General features: G+C 29.3%; 1 protein-coding gene across 4 annotated transcripts in view; it reads right to left on the bottom strand.

Moving 5' to 3' along the window:
* Positions 1 to 19,972, bottom strand: part of LOC108747911 — a 28,270-nt gene that overhangs the window by 2,032 nt on the left and 6,266 nt on the right. For 2 of the 4 annotated variants that reach the window (XM_018485812.1, XM_018485813.1), the window contains exons 2-7: positions 16,721 to 16,857; positions 16,241 to 16,397; positions 15,559 to 15,647; positions 6,438 to 6,581; positions 2,609 to 2,863; positions 836 to 927 (exon numbers count right to left, since the gene is read on the bottom strand). In XM_018485812.1, coding sequence (XP_018341314.1) covers positions 845 to 927; positions 2,609 to 2,863; positions 6,438 to 6,581; positions 15,559 to 15,647; positions 16,241 to 16,397; positions 16,721 to 16,820 — 828 coding nt within the window. In that variant the 5' untranslated portion in view covers positions 16,821 to 16,857 and the 3' untranslated portion in view covers positions 836 to 844. Of the gene's footprint in view, positions 1 to 304; positions 402 to 835; positions 928 to 2,608; positions 2,864 to 6,437; positions 6,582 to 15,558; positions 15,648 to 16,240; positions 16,398 to 16,720; positions 16,858 to 19,972 lie in introns of all 4 variants that reach the window. The other 2 variants (XR_001939277.1, XM_018485814.1) reach the window with 2 other exon arrangements.

Genomic DNA, 19,972 nt, shown 5'->3' with positions numbered 1-19,972 from the left:
TGGAGAATTGATTAAGGAATAAATCCATTGTATTTAAAAGTCGATAGAATTAAGGAGCTTTGAATTCAAAGAAAAAGAAAAATTCAGAAACAATGAAAAAAATCTAGATTTAGCAAATTGCACTGGGATTTCTGAGATCTCAGTATGTTACAGCTAGGGTTAAAACTCTTCTAGTGTTAACAAATAAATGTGGCGAATGTATATCATGCAGCGATCTTAATTTGCATCATAATAGAGATTTTTTTAATCACTGTACAAACAACTATTTCACCACTGAGACACAGAAATATTATCGGGCACATACCGCGTGTTCGAGATTCTGTCAGCGACTCCTCAGCCGGAATAATGGCTCGGTAATTAATAGTTACCACAAGGATTAGGGAACATTCTTAAGATGCATTCTGAGGAAAACATTTGGGAAAAATAGTCGAGTTAATATACACAAGTGTAATCGGAGTTACGCGAGAGGAGGAACGGATTTTCTTGATAGGACTATTGATACAATAAAGATTTACAAAAAAATGAACAAACACGCGTGGTAGCCCAAGGGTTAAGAGGCCCGAATTCTCTCTTATTCAAACAGCCGTCGTAACACGGGCCTATTAACGATATACAATATACGCTGATCACTTATTTGTTACGTTCTACTTGCATGTTAATTAGCCAGTGTAATACGCTTTAATGTGGCGCAAACGAGGATCGTTTTTTGGAGTGTATCGTGATGCCACTATCCCCACCGACTCTGATTGAGATTATTGATTGTTTGACTTATTAAACGAGTAAATAGGGTGTGAGGGATTCAACACTTCGACCACTTTAATCTCTTATCGCTCACTTTTTTTGCTTAATACGTGGTACGTTTATTATACCACGGGCTGGTAAAGTGAAATCGTGGAACTGGCTGCGAATAATAGTAGTATAACGCTCCTGAAATGATAGACATTCGTTTGCTGTAGCATCGGTCTCATTACATTAAATCTGCATCGGACATTCTCGGTTTCAAGTCGATAGAGTCGAGTCTGTCGTTAATCACTTGTCTTTGGTGAGATTTCAAACAGGACAAAAATAAAAAAACGCGTCTAAAAGGTGTCTGAAGGATATTTGCAATGTTACCTGGCACCTTTCGGACGTTTTTTTAGATTTTTCTTGCATGTTATTTAATTTGTAAAAAAATTATATAACGTTCACCTTCTAAAGAAAAGCAACTACTTGGCTAATTAAGCAAGAATAAAATTTCTGTTGAAAAATGTGGAACGCGTTCAAAAAACAAAGTTGCCCGAAATGTCGACTTTGCCAGTTTTTGGCACCAACTGTTCTCAATTTTACAGTTCGACGAAGCTGATGGCACGGCTTTATGCCTGTGCCAAAATCACTAGCAATATCGCCGATGTGCCAAATATCTCCATATGGTCGCGACGATTTATATTTTTGATCGAGGTGACAAATGAAAGAATATTCTGACCTGTTTTCCGACGTCACGACTGGCGATGACTTCTATCACTTAATTCATGCTCGAACCAGCCGACTTAATTTTTAAGAGATTTTATTATATATTAAATTATATATAATTTATTAAATTTTACACATTCAATCGTTTTGTGTTGGAAAAAAATTTTATATTTTTCACGAATTTTAGAAGAAAATTTATTGATTCTGTAATTAAAGTATAATTGAAAGAAAAATTTTCGCCAGTAGAAACGCTTTCCTAAATGTCTAATGACTAAGTATGAAAAATGATCAAAATCCATACCGAGACTATGGCTATTCTACTGGTAAAAAAATAGACGGCTGACAATGAGTATGAGTTCCAATAGCTCACGTATATTATGAAAACGAATGAAAACGAAAAACACTTCCTGTGCGAAAAATATCTCGTCTTCGTAAGACTGTGTTTAAACTGTAATTTAATAATGCATGTTAAGTGCATGTTTTAAAAAAGTGCATTATATTCTAGACTACTATACTTTGCTATTTGATGAAAATTATACAAAAATTTTCGAAAAGTTGAGAAATTATAATACTAGCTTTTTCGCATCTTAATAATATTATAACAATATTTTTTCTAAACATTTTGCGATAGTAGTCTAGATCTAGAGATGTGTATTTGCGATTACAAATGTCTTCTTAAGAAAATTAAAAAACAAGTAATCACAAATACATATATTGCAATTACTGACTACAGGTCTAAGAAGAAACTGTTTATCAAGAAATTATTTAAATATTTCACATGTCTGCATTTTTTTATTTGGTGGGGAATTAAAAGTACACACATGTTATATTTAACGTATAACATATTAATAAATATATCGTAATGATCTAGCGGAAATTTTGCAATGCTTCGATATCTTTTAATAGCATCTGTAGTCAGTGTTTGTCAACGACCAATGCTACTCACGTCATGTGAACTTGTGCAATCGTTATTTACCGAGCGTACATTTTTGAAATAAAGTTATTATTACTATTGAATATAGTATTTAATAAATGTATTATTATTGATTTATTATCGGTCTAATAATTAAAATTGAGTTGGCATTGATCTTTGATTAGCTTGAAAAAGAATACGAACGATACGTTTCTTAAGTCAAAGGGCTAAGTGAGTCATACATACCGAAAGGCCTGAAAGGATGTCGGCTCCATAGATAGCTACGTTTAATTGGACTGAGGTAACTGTCCCTCAGAAAGAACGGTGTGCGATATTGAGCGTAACTCGGAATATAGGGCGCGTAGCTTGGGTACCACCATGGGTCCCTAGTAAACGCACTGATGGGTGCCATCGGTGATGGTTCCAGGAGATCGAAGTACGGCTTCCTGCGCAGCAAGACCGACGGACGTGGCAAAAAGAAATCGTCGTCCACGAGATTACCTGCGCGTGAGACGAATTTAATTGGAATCAATTGCAGACTGCTTCGCGAATGGTACTGAGCTCTTGCCGAGGTAGATAGATATTGTTTATAAATATATACTAGTTATGTAAGGCTATACACGCGGCTGTAAAGCAGCCTTGGTTTTCTCTTGTGAGCTAGAACGAAATATTATTAGCAGTGATTGTTTAGCAAATGCTATCTTTACGATCTATCTAAAGCTGCTAGAATGAGATAATATTTTTATTTGTAAGATGAAATTTAAGAAAGAAAAATAAATTTCTTCTTTATTAAAATTTAAATGATTTGAATCTTTAGGCAGGATTTTAAAAAAATTCAATAAAATCTTGAGAAATAAAGTTTGTCTTGTTTTTATAAATATATATTGTACGATTGCGAAAAATAGAAACCAATTTATTATCATTACTTTCTCATAGTTTGAAAAGAATAAAACAAGAATAAGTAAATTAAGAAAAAAGTTAGTACTAAATTATCATATTTTTATGGCAATTTAATTTAATTTTTTTATTTATTAAAATCATATTATTTTATTCTTTTTATGACAAAAAAATATAGAAGGAAATAATAATTAAATATATTATAATATAAATATTTTTAATTAAAATATAAAAGTAAATTTTATTTTTTAAATAAATATAATTTAATAATTTCTTTTAAGTAAAGCGATTAAGCTATTATACTGATATAGTTTTTTATACCATTAACGTAAAATAGTATTGTTTATCATTAGTAATGTATATAATTAGTCAAATTGCGATACATTTATCGAATTAAAATTCAAATAATATTTTTATAAAATTTCTAAAACGTTCTTCGAGTACAATTAATCATTATTGATATAAATTTTAAACTAATATAAATTTTAAACATTAATTATTTTGTACTGCTATAATTTTTTCTTGTATTTGTGTGTTACAAAGAACCGTTGAATTAAGTAATATTTTTGCGAATTGTGTAAGTACAATGAAAGGAGGAAAAGGCTTAGAAGGCATCATAGCAATGACGAAACAAAATTTTAGGATAAGTTATTTATTTTTTATATATTATTTGCTATTTTAATTGATTATTTCTTTATTTTTCAATTTTATATTCAGATTTAAATAAAAATTAGAATAAAGAGATTCGTTATTTGTAAAATTAGATTTTTCTACTTAATTAAGAAAAGAGATTTTATAAATATTATATATACTTATTTCGTATATTTGTTCATAAAGTACGAATATAAAATTTAATGAGTAATACAAAATAATTATTTTTAAAATATAAAAATATTTTGCTAATTTGAACGTTGCTATAATTTTTTTTAATATTTATATGTTTTAGATTAATATCGCAATTACAGCTTCACTATTGCGCATCATGTCGGTGAGTCAAAAATTAACTTTTAGATTAAAGTAGTGGATCAGTGAAAATTATATTAGTTATATGAAAGATATAATAAGTTAGGAACATAAGAATATTATACAAATAAATTTAATGTCTCACAGATCCATTGCTTTGGATGGGCTAAAAAATTAAGATAAATTATTTATTTCTTGCAATATAGATAATAATTAGGTTCTTATTCATCAAAAATTTAAACTTAAAAAAAAGATCCTTTTTGGAAATTATATATAATAATTATCTTACGTGTATAATGAATGATTTGAATGTTGTTCAAATATCTTGAATGAACAGCAAAGGAAGATTAAGAAAGAAAAGTTGCAGAAATTTATTGAAGGGAAAAGTTAAATAACTAATGCCTACAGCACGCGATTCGGAAACGTATAAAGTATCACGCGATCGTATTATATTATGAATTATAACAATCGTTTCGGAAGTGCCGTACAAAGTATCGCGCGATCGTAATTTTTTGCATCTTCGCAAATATTGTTTATGCGACAAACCTTGATCTAAGAGTAGGAGACCTAGGAGGCATCGCGTGACAACTAGTTATTTATTTTTTTATATATTATTTGTTATTTTAATTATCTTTATTTCTTTATTTTTTTTTTCAATGTTCAAAATTGGATTAACATAAACATTACAATAAGATTACAGACTTTTCCTTGTAAAATTAAAAAATCTTAGAGATGGTTGCTTTTGCCTACAAATCGATTGCCTATAGTATCGTTTGCCTACATTACTTTTGCCGATAGTTCGTTTGCACACAAAAATTATTGCCTACAGCTTTATTGGCTACATGCACTTTTGCGCACAAATAAAACTTTTAGAAGCAGAGTTACTTTGCTTACATATGTATTATTGCCTACAGCTCGATTGCCTACATATATTATTACCTATAGCTTGATTGCCTACAAGCACTTTTGTGCACAAATATAAAATTAAAGTTAAGTAGAAAATAATTTCAATATATTTTTAAGAAATCTGTCATGTGAACAGTGGGATGTCAGCGTAGACAGTATCCGCTTGGAATATTTTTCCAAAAAAATCTAACTCTAACCAACCCATTTTTTGGTGTGAGATGGTCTTCATTTCGCGTAGAAGGTTGTGAGTTGTTGGCTGTAATACATGTAGGCAAAAGTAACTCTGCTTCTAAAAGTTTTATTTGTGCGCAAAAGTGCATGTAGGCAATGTAGCTGTAGGCAATAATACTTGTAGGCAATAATACATGTAGGCAAAAGTAACTCCGTTTCTAACATTTTTATTTGTGTGCAAAAGTGCATGTAGGCAATCGAATTGTAGGCAATAATTTTTGTGTGCAAACGAACTGTCGGTAAAAACGATGTAGGCAAATGATACTGTAGGCAATTGATTTGTAGGCAAACGGGATCCCCAAAATCTTACACTAAAGAGAGAGATTTTATAAAAATTATATAATTATATTAAATATTTACTTAAAGTATGAATATAAAATTTAACGAACAAAATAATTATTTTTTTTAATATTAGTTTTTTTGAGCGCTGTTTATAATTTTGTCGTATATTTAGATATTATATTATAGATCAACGTCGCAGTTATAACTCCGCTGCTGCGCAACACACATTGGTAAGTCAAATTAATTTTTAAATTGAAGTAATGAATCCATATATGAAAACTATGTTAAATATATATAAGATGTGAATGTAGTAAGTTAAGAATCATACACTAAGAGAAAAATGTACTTAATTTTAAGAACTAATTGTTTGAAATTAATAATATGACATTTATTCACGTAAAATAAGTATTTGCTAAACAAGAATATAATAGTTAAATCAAATTAATTCTTGTATCAAATATTTGTTTAGATTTAATAAATATATTAAAGTGGCATTTATTAAAATTTAGTACACTTTTCTTTCAGTGATGTAACAAAATCCATAGACTTATATTACATCTATATTAAGAATATAAGAATAAATACTATTTATTCTTATACACTACACTGATTTTTTTATCTTAATTTTTTATAGGCCCTTTATTTATATTTGTTATTATTCAATGCGTCAATTTCATATGATATGTCAGCTATAATAGATCAAAATGCTGTACAAATGATATAGTATTTAGTATAATATTAAGAAAGAATGTGTACAATTTGGAAATTAAATATTATATTTGCTCTTTATACTCACCGTGAATATCGAACAATCGTTTCGTACTGAGAGGTGGGCTTAAATGACGAGCCAAAAGTGGTGATTTGCTCGGGTAAAGTCTGTCGATGTCCGCCAAGCGGTTCAGGTGATCATTCCAAGCCTTCTCAGCGTCGAAGGATTTCGCTGTATCGTGTAATTTTGCCATTTGTGAAAATGAAAGCAAGAATCAGCTGATTTACAACTTCGTTCGACCGTTTTTTTCGACGAACACGTTGCGAACACTTTTCGTGATTGATTCGAATATTCAAATTTTTTACAATTTTAAAATAATTTTTACTGTATATAAATTATGTAAATATTTTTGCTAAAACATTTAAAGTTGTGTTAGATCAAAATTTATTTAACGCATTCGCTACGTTTCGTCCGTGATAGGAAATATATCGATTAATTTATATAACGTCGAGAATCCGCGAAAACCTCATACTATTTTGCTTTTAATATACAAATATTTTGTGTAGATATTTGATAGATATTGGAATATTCCGAGTAGTTTACAAAGAATGTATCGGATTTCTCGTCGTTAAATTTACTTTAATAAGACTGGCAAGCGCACAGAGGAATAATGCAATTAATTTCATGAACTTTTAAGAATTTTAATAATTTTAAGAATTTATTAAAATATAGAACTAAATAAAATCATTTTAAAACTCTCATTATTTTGAATATGTATAATATTTAGAAATTTTTTATATGATTGGAAATGGAACTGAAATATTCAAACATTTAAATACGAAGCGCCTTATAGTTCCGAGTGTTAAGATGTTGAACTAACATTCATTTAAATTAAATTAAATTAATTTTTTCAGAACTAAATTGAGAGCCGATAAATTATCATTGTGTGAATCCGATAATTTATCGGCTCTCAATTTAGTTCTGAAAAAATTAATTTAATTTAATTTAAATGAATGTTAGTTCAACATCTTAACACTCGGAACTGTAAGGCGCTTCGTATATAAATTTTTTATATATTATATGATTGAATATTACTGATTACTAAAAATCTACAGTATAATATAATAACGCTTATAAATAAATCTTAAAGAAGTTTTCTATATCATGCATTTTAAAGTGCAAAGATAGAACCTTAAATTTGCATTCAATTTTTTTTCTTTGACATTTTGTCCCTAAACTACGTTAAATTGAAAATTGATATTCTTTGCAATATTTTTTTTATTTTGAAGCATTATGGTTTGATGAAACATCACACACACATCGGACAAAATTTAATAGAAGAGTATTTTAAAGTAGCTTTCTGGGCTTTCAAATACTTTTTAGAAAAAATTAGTATGATTAGATGATTTTTCGCAAAGATGTCGAATTTTTTTGTTGTGTAAAATTTTATTGTTTAAACATTTTCTTTGTCTTTTATGATTTTTAACTTTGAAACTAAAAAAGGCTAACTAAAAAAAGACAAAAAAGAAAAAATTATTCTAATGCGCTTAATTCATATAAATGTTTTCAAAATTTCTTAAAAACTTTTTCCGATTGTTAATTTTAAAATTAGTTTTTATACAATAAAATTTTATACAATAAAAAATTTAATATCTTTGCGAAAAATTATTGTATCAATTTTTTTCAAAAGCATTTTAAAGCTTAAAAAATCTACTTTGAAATATTTTCTATTACATTTTATCCGAATAATGTTTCATCAAACTGCAGTGCTTCGAAGATGAAAATATTGTAAAAAATCAATTTTCAATTTAACGTAATTTAGGAACAAAATGTTATAGAAAAAAATTTAAATACAGACTTAGAGCTCCATCTTTGCATTTTAAAATACATGATCGAAAATTTCTCTACCATTCTTTTCACAGAAATATTTAACTTTTCATGAAATACGAAAAGACAAAAATATTAATGTCAAAATGTTTATGGGCGTTACTGTACGTACGATAAAATATTTATATAAGTGTGTCAATATGTATAAGTTCCTTTTTGCGCTGCCACGAAAAATATATCGAAGAAAAACAGACACGCGGATTTAATTTAAAATTGTCTCTCTGAACAACATACATATTTTTTTCTATTTGAAAAGGATCAATAATTAATTTAATATGATTAGTATAATACTTTTCGATGAGAAAATTAACAAAGTCTCATATTCAATTCGCTAATGTGCGATCGATTGTTCTGATAGAATCTGAGATAGCTTTTAAAATTTATTTTAGAGTCTAATAGAGATATCGGTTTAAATTCATTTGCATATGGCCAAAATTTTTGCCAAATTGATCTCTGTTTTTACACTTCATTTTCTCTTCTTTTAGTGTTTTAGCGAGTAGCGTTTTAACTTCTAATTATTTTTGCAATATTCGTTTTTTTTGCAATAATAATAATTTTATATTAAATACATACACGTACATACATCATGCACGAAACACAGAAGGTATTATTAATTATAATGAGAGAACTATTAAATAAAAATAGGGGAATTATTTGACATTTACCTTTATATGAATATATTGTTCTGAAAAAGTACTAAAAATTACAAATTGCACTTGTAACGCATTTCTTGTTATTTCTGCGTTTAATTAGCAAATGACGACTTTTTAAAATATAATGAGCAAGTAATTAGAAACTTTGACTTGTAATGTACTAATTTATAGAGAAACTGTTTCAAACTTTCGTTTAAAGTTATTATTCGGTTCACTTAGGAAAATGCGGGAAATTAAAACGTTAGGGTTTTGTTCCTGTTTTTCATATCGTTGTAAGCCGTGCGCGTCTATTGTAATTTCTTCTTTCTATCATAGAAAATTTATTATCGAAAGCTGGCGTAAACTCGTGTTACACACGAGGCTGTATGTAAAAAAATCAGTTGTCACAAAAAATAGCATGACGTCACGTAAAATGAAAAAAAATATACTAACCTTGTAGGAAAAAAGCTGCTTCAAAAAGTCGGTGACGCAAAAAAGCTGCGGCGGTTTGTATCGTCAAAAAATGGCTTGGTTATCAAAATTCGTAATGGAAAAGAAATAGAGAGACGATGATCTGTACTGCTAAAAAATGCGATTTATATGCCTAATTATAGTTATGATGGCTACACTATAGTTATGATGGTTTATATACCAAACTTTCTTTTTGCGTAATTATTAATTGTGTATTCAGCACTACCATTTAAGCTAATAGAAGCTTGGCACTAGCAGTAATTATCGATATCGATAAGGTTATCAATTTTCGACTGCTTTTACTTTGTAACGTAACACCTCTCGTATTACTAAATATTAATCTAATGATTTTGCACGTGTTATTAAATTTATAATCTAAATTAAATATTTGCTGATTATTTACTATAGTACAATCATTCTTTAATAAAACGATGATTGATATATCAATAATTTCCAATTCTCTATTCTAAATTTTCTAATTTGTAGCATTACGATTATATTATATGAGGTATTCTACGTGAAAAGGATCTACTTAAAAATAATCTGTTTGGGATAAAATAATGGATTCAAAATAATCATGAAAACATGTAAGTGAACATATTGTATAATATTGAAGATAAAAGAGTAAGTATTATATTTGCATCAAAGATATTGGAGATAGTCGTTTAAAAAAAATTTCTTTTTGTTGTAATTTGTAATTAAAATTACAAAATACATACAATTTATACATACATGTGTGTGTGTTTATATATAAATTTTTTATAATTTTTTCCATACTTTTAGATAAAAAAGTTAATTTTAGTGAGATAAAATAAATAGTATGGAAAAAAATCAATTTTAATTTTAAGTAAGTAAATAAATAAAAAATTATATTCACTTTTAAAAATCTGAAAAAAATCTTAAAAATACTCTATGTAAGAATACAATATCATAAAGGAAATTTTGAGATCGCAGTGGGATTCACTTTTTTTTTTAAAACAAAATTCGTTTACGAATGAATCCCACTGCGATTCCAAAATTTCCTTTATATTATCGTACATACATTAGAGCATTTTTGAGAATTTTTTCAGATCTTTAAAACTGGGACATAATTTTTTATTTATTTATTTAAATTTAAAAAATTGATTTTTTTTATACTATTTATTTTTTAACTTTAAATTTACTTTAACTTTTTCCTCACTAAAAATTTACTTTTTATCTGAAAGTACGGGAAAAATCAAAGAAACTTTATATATATAAACATTTTATGTATTTTGTAATCTTAGTTACAAATGATAATTAAAAGAAAATTTCTTTAAATGACTACCTCCATATTTTGAGTGCAAGGCATAATACTTTTTTTTATCTTTAATATTATACAGTATGTTCACTTATATGTTTTCATGACCATTTTAAAGATCCCAAGCAGTCTATCTTTAGCTAAACCCTTTTCATGTAGAATGCCTCATATATAAGTTTTTTCCCGTTATTAATGCTTCAATGACTGACAATCCATCAACTTTCTGCCATTTGTCATAAGTCAGTTAATCGATCACACTGTACTGAAAAAAATGCATGTAATTTTACGTGGAAATTAATATATGCTTATAACAGAAAATTACTAAAATATGATTGGAAATTTACTTAAATTGTAAATTTTCAATCATATTTAAGTAATTTTCCGTCATAAACATGTAATTTCCATGTAAAATTACATAAATTTTTTTCAGTGTGCCTAAACTTTCTAAGCTTGAATAAATTACATAAAGTCCTTCGTTAAAGATCGGTACGTACTAAAATCCAGGTGTGTAATCCGACGTAAACTATGTACAGTATTCGTGGCGATCCTCTATGAATATTGCGACGATCCATATACGTCCATGTAATCATCATAGATTAGCAGTCGTTAATTATGCAATACCAGTCGTAAAAAAATTATGTTTGGCGGAGGTGGATCACTTAAAAGCTAGAAAAAGGGTACTAAGGAGATTGGGGATCGAAAATTAATGAAAGAAAAATACATGCCATATCCTGAAAAAGATAGAAATTTCTGGATCTGGTTGTAATTAATTGCACGTTAATTTGTTCATTGTTAGTAAATACGCGTGCATGTATTATTGCCGATTAGAGCATGTATTAAAAAGAACTTTCGATTTTTCTTTGCATCGCCTTGGATCTCCTATAATCTTTATATTAGATCATAAAAGGATCTGTTCTTTATGTTTATTAAAGTATAAAAAATATAAGTATGTAAAATTAAAGTAAGTATTCAAAGACAGTTTCTGTAAATTATATTGATGTAAGTGTACTTTTGTGTAATGTACTTGTACTATTTTTTATTTCATTTATATTACGTATATATGCATTGATAAAAAGAAGTGAAAAAATTTCTGTGAGAAAACAGGCGACAAGTTGTATCTGAAAAATCGGAAGCACAAATTAGAACGCGAAAGCGTCGAGAGAAAATTTCCAGCTTTTTCAAGTTTTGGCGGCCATGTTATATCTCAGTTTATTTCTTTATCCAAATTTTTTTGAAAATGAGAATTTTTCCGCACGTCGCTTTTTCGCTAGCTCTGCTCAAATACGCACGATTTACGCATATGTACGTGTTATTCCTTTTTAGAGCTACCTTACGTCCATCACACACTCTGTGTCAATCGCAATTCCACTTTGTTTTTATATAATTATTTACTAATTTGTTATATGATTGCGTACAATATGAATGCTGCTTAAAGTAGTGTGTATGACAATCAAGAAAGCTTTTCCACCGCTTTATCCCATTTTCTATTCGCTGTTTTACATCTCCTTTTTGGCTCATTCGCAATTAAGCTGCGACCTGCACCTCAGCTGCAAGAGTTAAGGATTCCTGAATAGTGCATGTGCGCATCCTGCTCCTCTGATTATTCTCTCATATTGCAAGTTACATCAAGAATCGAAAAATAGACTACAAAATGTGTTACAAAAAAATTGTATAAATAAAACGAATATTTTTTTACTTTTTTCAGCTATCATTTTTATAAAAAATATAAAGTGAATGCAATAGATATTTTATATTTAAAATAAATTGTTTTCGTATAATTTGAAAAATTGTTGATATATTGTAATTATTAATATATATATAATAACATTATATATGCTATATTAATAATTATATTAAAATGTATTTATAATGATAAATGAATTTTTTCTTATATATTTATTTTACAAATTTTGTAATATTATTTAACATTATTAGCCTGGAAAAAAGGTAAAAATAAAATGTATAAAAGTAAAATATTTTGCAGAAAAAATTCTTTTGATAAAAAATTTAGTCGTGGTATCTTAAATTTATTTATAAATTTTTAAAAATATAACAATTTTCTTTACTCTTGTAAAACATAAAACGTAAAAATACTCTCGAATTTTTTATTTTGATTTTCAATCGTAATTATGTGTTTCAAAATGACTTCATATTTTTTCTTTCTGTGATGAATTTATATTTGTGAAAAGTCGCGATGTTCTCTCGACGACCGTTTTAATATCGAAAGAAAGAAAGAGGAAGGAAATGGATATGCTCAGGATTGCGGTATGAAATTGTATTGTATTATTAAAAAGCGGTTAATTTCTGTAAGTAATTATTTGTAAGTAATTGTACTTTACAGTGTGTAATTTTAAGATGATCTAATAATTTAATTTAAAACTTTAATAATTCAAAACCGTATTATCCTGTACAGTATTTACATCATGAAAAATTCATAAAAATACTCTAAATGTGTGACACGATATGCATATAAATATTTAACTTATCTTAATGTTTAAATTATTATGCAAATATAAATGTATAAATTATAATTAATGATTAGATTGAAATTGTATAAAAATATAATTATCTCAATCAAAGTAAAATTATTAAAAGGTTTTATTACGCGCGCGCGTTAACGAATTTGTCTCTTTATAACATTTCACATTACAATAATTATATTAATTCATTTGATAATTAAATATCACATTTAATAAAATCATATAAAAAAAGTATAAAGATTATTGCCTCATATTAAAAAAAAAAAAAAAAGAAAGCATTACAATAGCAAAATGCGAATATTGCAAAAACCACGCGGAATAATTTTATTATAGGCATTAACAAGTTGAAAAATAATTATTGGGTGGGTGAAAGAGTGCATATGTATAGTGCATATGTATAGTGTAATATTCGTAAATGTAAAGGGTTCGCGTATAAGCAAGGTTATTTGGATCGTGCATGACATTAGTTTATCGTGTTTCGTAAGCAATGACGTCGCGCTCGGGAGGTGAGCGCGATTCGCTCTTTGGTCTCCCACTTTCGAGAGATCTGTTGGCATCTAAGGTCGCTCAAATCGATGATGCGATTCAGTATGAGCCACTTGTTGGGTCTAGCGCCTGGAAATCAGAAATCAGAATCTCTGCTCAGGGCATGCGAGACCGCGCGAATCGTCAATGATACCCCATTCTGATGACTTTGAATCGTTACTGGACATACGACGAACTAGAAAATGCTTTCTCTCTAGAGACGAGTCACAGGGCGACACCTTGGGCACGAGACGCATGATCCACGTGTGATCCATGATCGATGGAACGGTGAACGATGAACGATGATCCGTGATGCCTGAATGCTCGATTCAAGTTAAGCATGGTATCGATAATGGTCAATCCGTTGATATAATTATTTATTAAAATTAGTAGTTAATTTGATTATTAGAAAAATGTGTGATGATTATTAGAAGAGAAAATTTTATACATTTATTATTATAACGAAAAAACTTTATTTAAAAAAGATTATTTTATCATGCCGAAAATTTAGAAAAATCTATTTCTTTATAGAGCTGATCGTTTTTGATGTTTTTAAAATTTTCAAATAACAGATTATATTTACGCTTTATAAGTGATTTAAAATTTATTGAATTAGAATATTAAAAAGCTGACATGATAATGAAAGGCGATGTTAATTTAATGTAGAGAAATTTGAGGCAATTGTAAAACTTGAATATCAAATAATTTGAATATCAAATATTGAAATCACAGTGTGTGTATGATTTTAATTAAATATTTTACTGAAGTTATTACAATCTACCCCAATTTTTTCTAATTGTGTTTATGATAGAGCATTTTATTACAAGTTTATGTCATGTTGATCTGATTGTGTGTTTGATCTCGGTGAATTGATTAGGATCGAAAGACAGGGATATAATTCTAAAGTGGAGCTTCGCGAGGCAGAGAAGTCTTCAGATATTGAAACATATTGTACATATATTTATACGTACGTAAACGTGTTCTCATATAGAGTGATATAAGTATAATAACTTAGATACAAAGAGAGACGCGTAAAATAATTAATTAGTATTACACATGGCGTAATGGTATGAAGGTAGACACGATATTATTATTACGATTTACAGTGAGACTAAACAAACGGTCTGATTTACACGTACGTCCAAAAAAGTGCATACACATTTTACACATCTGAGTAGTGACACGTGGCGTAAAATCGGGGTTTAGAGGAGAGCATGAGGACGAGGTTGGCGTTGGCGGGATGGTAAATCCATTTTTGATAGTTTCTTAATTGATTTTTCTTTTTTCTTCACAGTTAAATGTGCAGGCAAGGTGGAGGGTAAGAATGTGATGTACGGTACCTCTCCGGGGAGGCGTTTCTGGCTTCTGAGAAAGGCCCGGAGAGCCGCGTGCGTACGTAAGATGCGACGATGTCTTTCTCTCGAGAATGATTGTTCATTCCGCTTGTTTTTTTTTCGTCCCCTTTAAAACCGCCGGCCAGAAGCCAAAAGCACCGGGTTATATTATACATCGAGAACTTAATCTAGGAAGGTCCATGAGAACAAGTGTAGCTATTTGTTAACACATTTCTCGGTACGATGCGCCTTGATGATTTTCATAATCCATTCTCTGTGTTCATACCTTTTCTCCTTTGTTACTCCCGTTCTTCGATTCTGTTCTATTCTATTCGTTCTGTTTTTCGCGCTCCTTGTTTCTCATTTTTTCTCATTTTTTTCTCATTCTCTCTCTCTCTCTCTCTCTCTCTCTCTCACACTCACTCACTCATTCTCTCTCTCTCTCTCTCTCTCTCTCTCTCTCTTACTCTCCCTTTCTCGCTTTCGTTCGACATCGAGGTATTATAAGAGTTTTCGTTTCGTTTCGCGCTTTCGATTCTTTCTCTAAGACGCCGTTCACTCTCTTTTGGACTCTTTTGGTCATAGTTCTTTAGTACGTACCGGGGGTGAAGCGTTCTACGGGTTTGTACTGATGGGGATACAGCTGCCTTGGCGAGTAACCGTAGATCTCACGGTGCACGGGTAGATACCTGGAAAAGAGGGATGAAAACGTAATCGTGTTAATATTTCACAGAATCGGAATTATAAAGATACAGTCGTAAATATTTAATTCGCAATACCTGACGTTTAACAGATGTAATTTAATTATAATATCTAATATTAATAGATATTTTTTCAAATTTCTTAATTCTTTATTTAAATAAAGCATTATACCAGGTAGATTAGACACATGTCATTATTATGTTATTATTATCATTAGAAAGTAGGAGTAAAATTTTGCGAAGTAGGCCGGCATAGATAAATTTAGATTTTTGTATTTTTGGATGCCTGCCAAGAATCGATATGTAAGACACATTAAGAATACATTAAGAACACATGACACATACAAAACTTAAGGTAGCAAGATGTAAGCAGTAAGGAAATCAACACGTTGGATTGGTTATTGCTTACGTTATAGCCTTACTTTACTGTGATTGGTTTAATTCGTTTACTGCTTACGTTCTTTTGTGCGTCATAGCTCTTACTCTAGAAAAACTTCTGCTCTGATTGATTAGTTTTTGCGGTACGTTTTAAAATTACGGTTATTGAATGTGTGTGCGGTGATTCTAATTCACGTACACACCTGTATCCGGGAACATTAATACGGTCGGCTGCGTGAATCGGATTTTCGAAGATTGACTTTCCAAACGGCCACGAGGTGGAATGCAGCTCAGGAAAATCCGAGCGGAAAATGCCGCGAGGCCTGTGAGTGTGCTCAGGAGCTCTGATGTCGTCAGTGCCTGTTTCCATTTTGTATCATTAAAAGATAAATCCTTCCGATGATTTTATTTATACGATAAACTATGTGTGCGATTAAAATTAAATAAAACATACATAATGGTCGGCATGAACAGCCTACAACTTAAATTGATTAAATGCTGCGTGCAAAATTGATATACGACAAAAATACAAGAAATTTGTAGAGAGGTTTATATCTTGCTGTATATGCAAAAAATCCTATATAATTAATATAAATATGTATACAATACATAATCCATAGTTTTGTTGGAAATTTCAAGAGAAATATCAGATATTTATGCAGATGTGAAGCAAGGGTCCTTACCTTTCAGGGCCCGTACGTAACTCTGCCAAAATTTCGCCTTCCTTGTGATGGGCTCATTGCGTCCGATCATATCGAGATTGCTTCTGAATCGCGCATCCATTTTGCCACTCTATTGAACTGCTAACCACACTCGTTCGCTGTAATGAGGAAAAAATAAATAGAGTTAAGTTGCATGTAATCTTTATCAGAAACATAGATTTATGAATCGCGAGGTTACAAACGAATACAAAATTTTGTTAAATTATTTATAATAATTTTTAATTCTTCGAATCTTTGTAGGAACTGCTTTTCTTCGTGTGAGAATGTAAAGATTGTCGTACATTTGAAGATCTCCGGAAACAGAAGGAGATTAAGAAGGATATAGTTGCAATATATTCGAATTATTTCAGTTTTTATAAAACTTTAAAAAAATTATTAAACAATTGATGAATAAATTTTTTAACTTGAAATTTTAATAAAAATAACTTAATTAGGATAATATTGTGAAGAGGATAGTATTTAATCAAACTTAAAAATTTCTTCCTTTTAATCTTTCTTTTAGTCTTTCTTCTAATCTCTTACACAGATCTGGGCATATATGTGAAATACTTTTATATTTAAAAAATAGTATTCGTAAGATAATTGTATTTTGTATTTTGTATTTCAAATACTAAGATTGCAAATCAATCATATTATTATTATTTAGATAATAAAATTGAATAACTTGACCGAACTCTCACTAATTAAAATAACAATAATACCAATTTGAGGCTAATACGAGTCAACACAGGAGACGAGATGCGTAATCTTAATGTGGAATGATGGCTTAATTCCAATATCTCTGTGATATCTTCTTTTTATTCACAATGAACATTTCATCTCTCTTTTGAGTCTTCCTCAGTATACAATCGCTTTCTTCATCAAATATCACGCAAATATAATTCGGTAATCCGTCAAGGCAAGACACTCTCCAGGTTTCCAAGTCTGAAATGGACGCTTAACGGACTCACAAATGACTCATGTTGAGAAGCTTCGGATACAATAAATATATCAGATAAATTATTAAAACCGAATATAATTATAGTCTTCATGATCCGGAGTGTCGAACGTGTCTGATTGATGTCTCAGACACTCCGGACTATGAAGACTATAATTGTATTCGGTTTTAATAATTCATCAATAACATTTGATGAAGAAAGCGATTGTACGCTGAGAAAGACTTAAAAGACAGTCGAAACGTTCGAAATTGTGAATAAAGAAGACATCACAAAGATATTGGAGTTAAGTCATCATTCCACATTAAGATTATGCACCTCGTTAACTCTGTTCTGCGTTGACTCTTATTAGCCTTAAATTGATATTATTGTGGTCTTATTATTATTTAAATTACAAAATACAAAAAACTTTCAGCCTTTCAATTTTAAATACAAAATATGTAGTTTACTTTTAAGTACTGCGCTAAAATACAAAATATAAAATACATTTCTATTGCAAATACTATGTTTCAAATAAAAGTATTTCAAATACATGCTCAGCTGTGCTCTCTCATATTTGCAATTAGTAATTTAGTAAATTAAAAGAAATTAGAAAACAATTATTAAATGTGATAAACCAGGAAAAACTGTAATAAACAAAGTTCCAAAAATGTTTCATATTGAGAAAGTTTTGACTATTTAATTTGTGAATAGGATATTAAATTGCGAAGAATGTTAAATTACAAAGTCTTTTAAATACAATCACGGAAAGTTCCTCTATGAGGAAATAAACGCTACACAAAATTCTTATGGCCTAAGGTGATTGCATAAGCCATCTTTAAATTTAACGGCCTGCGTAGGTGCGGCTGTGCTTTTTCAACCTTGCCTCAGTAAACTATACTCCATTTCCGCAATCCATTATCATGACGCAGTTATTCCCTTTATTTATTCGTGATACAATTTCGGTAGATGAATTCATAGATCAACCATAGTTTAATTAATTCTCCTTTTTTCTATTTGGCTCTCTTTCTCTCTTTTTCTCTCTTTCTTTTTTTCTTTCTCTTAATGTCACTTCTTTTGATTTGTTAATTTCACGAACCATTACTGACATTTTTTTACGAAAAGTGTATACTTTATGAATTTAATAAATATTTAAAAAACAAAATCATAAATATACTATATTATTATTATATTTAATCGTTACAAATATTTGATGATATTGGGATATGAGAAAAGTTAATATGAAGCTTCAAATCGATTTTTATTTTTTATATAACGTATTTTCTATATAATTTTTTTAGATATTTTTACGCAACAATTATTACAATACTATTTCGTCATCTTTAAATTAAATTGACAAAATAATAAATTGATATTGTCAAATTCAGATTTGTAATTTGAAATTTGTCACGTAGCCGCGTCCCGCTTTTGATCGCGTGAGAAAACAAGATTGGTTTCTCGCGTCGGCCAATAGTAGCCTGTGACACAAAACGGGAGCGTCGTTTTTCTTTTTGTTGACGCAATGGATGCCGCTAATTTTAGCGTCACGCGTACTTTATAGTCGCCCTGGATAGTCCGAGCGGTTTCTCAGATATTCCTGTTTCATTCTCGGCGGGAATGACTGAAGGTCGTGAAGATGAAACGAAAATGGGGTTACTTGTCACGTTGGTCTTATTTAAAAAATATATCTAGCATATTTGTATTAAATGTATATTTGTGTAGCATAATTTGTGTGTATGTGTACATTACATTTCCAATGTGAATATCGGATCTACATTGATATAGTTTTCTTCGTAAAATAATATCAAAATTATAATATTTTAATATGTTAATTTCAAGATTTATATCTATTAAAAATAAGAAGCATCTAATTGTTCCATATTTTCTAAAAGAAATGTATCTAATATATGTATTGTGTATATGTAATAGTAATTTAATCAGAACAAAATTTCTAGAAACAAATGAGTCTCATATACTGAAAAAAAAGTCTGGTCATAACTACTAAATGTTGAGTGAAATATTTTAATTAAATGTTCAGGTAATATAACTAAACATAATTTTACTTTTATAAATATTTAGTAAATGTTACCAAATGGTATTACCAATAATACTTACCGATAATACTTGCTAAATATTTGATTTCCTTTAATTCAACATTTAATAGCTATAATCAAACTTTTTTCAGTGTAACATACAATAGTTAGTTGGAAAAATTAAATTTCAATTAATTGTTTCAAGCTTTCAAAGCGTGTTAGGCTGCTGCATTGAATGCTTTAATTCAGTCTTCGAACATTTAGAA

Source organism: Trachymyrmex septentrionalis, unplaced genomic scaffold (assembly GCF_001594115.1).
Source record: "Trachymyrmex septentrionalis isolate Tsep2-gDNA-1 unplaced genomic scaffold, Tsep1.0 scaffold202, whole genome shotgun sequence".
Lineage (NCBI taxonomy): Eukaryota > Metazoa > Arthropoda > Insecta > Hymenoptera > Formicidae > Trachymyrmex > Trachymyrmex septentrionalis.
This window is presented reverse-complemented; position numbering and strand designations above follow the sequence as displayed.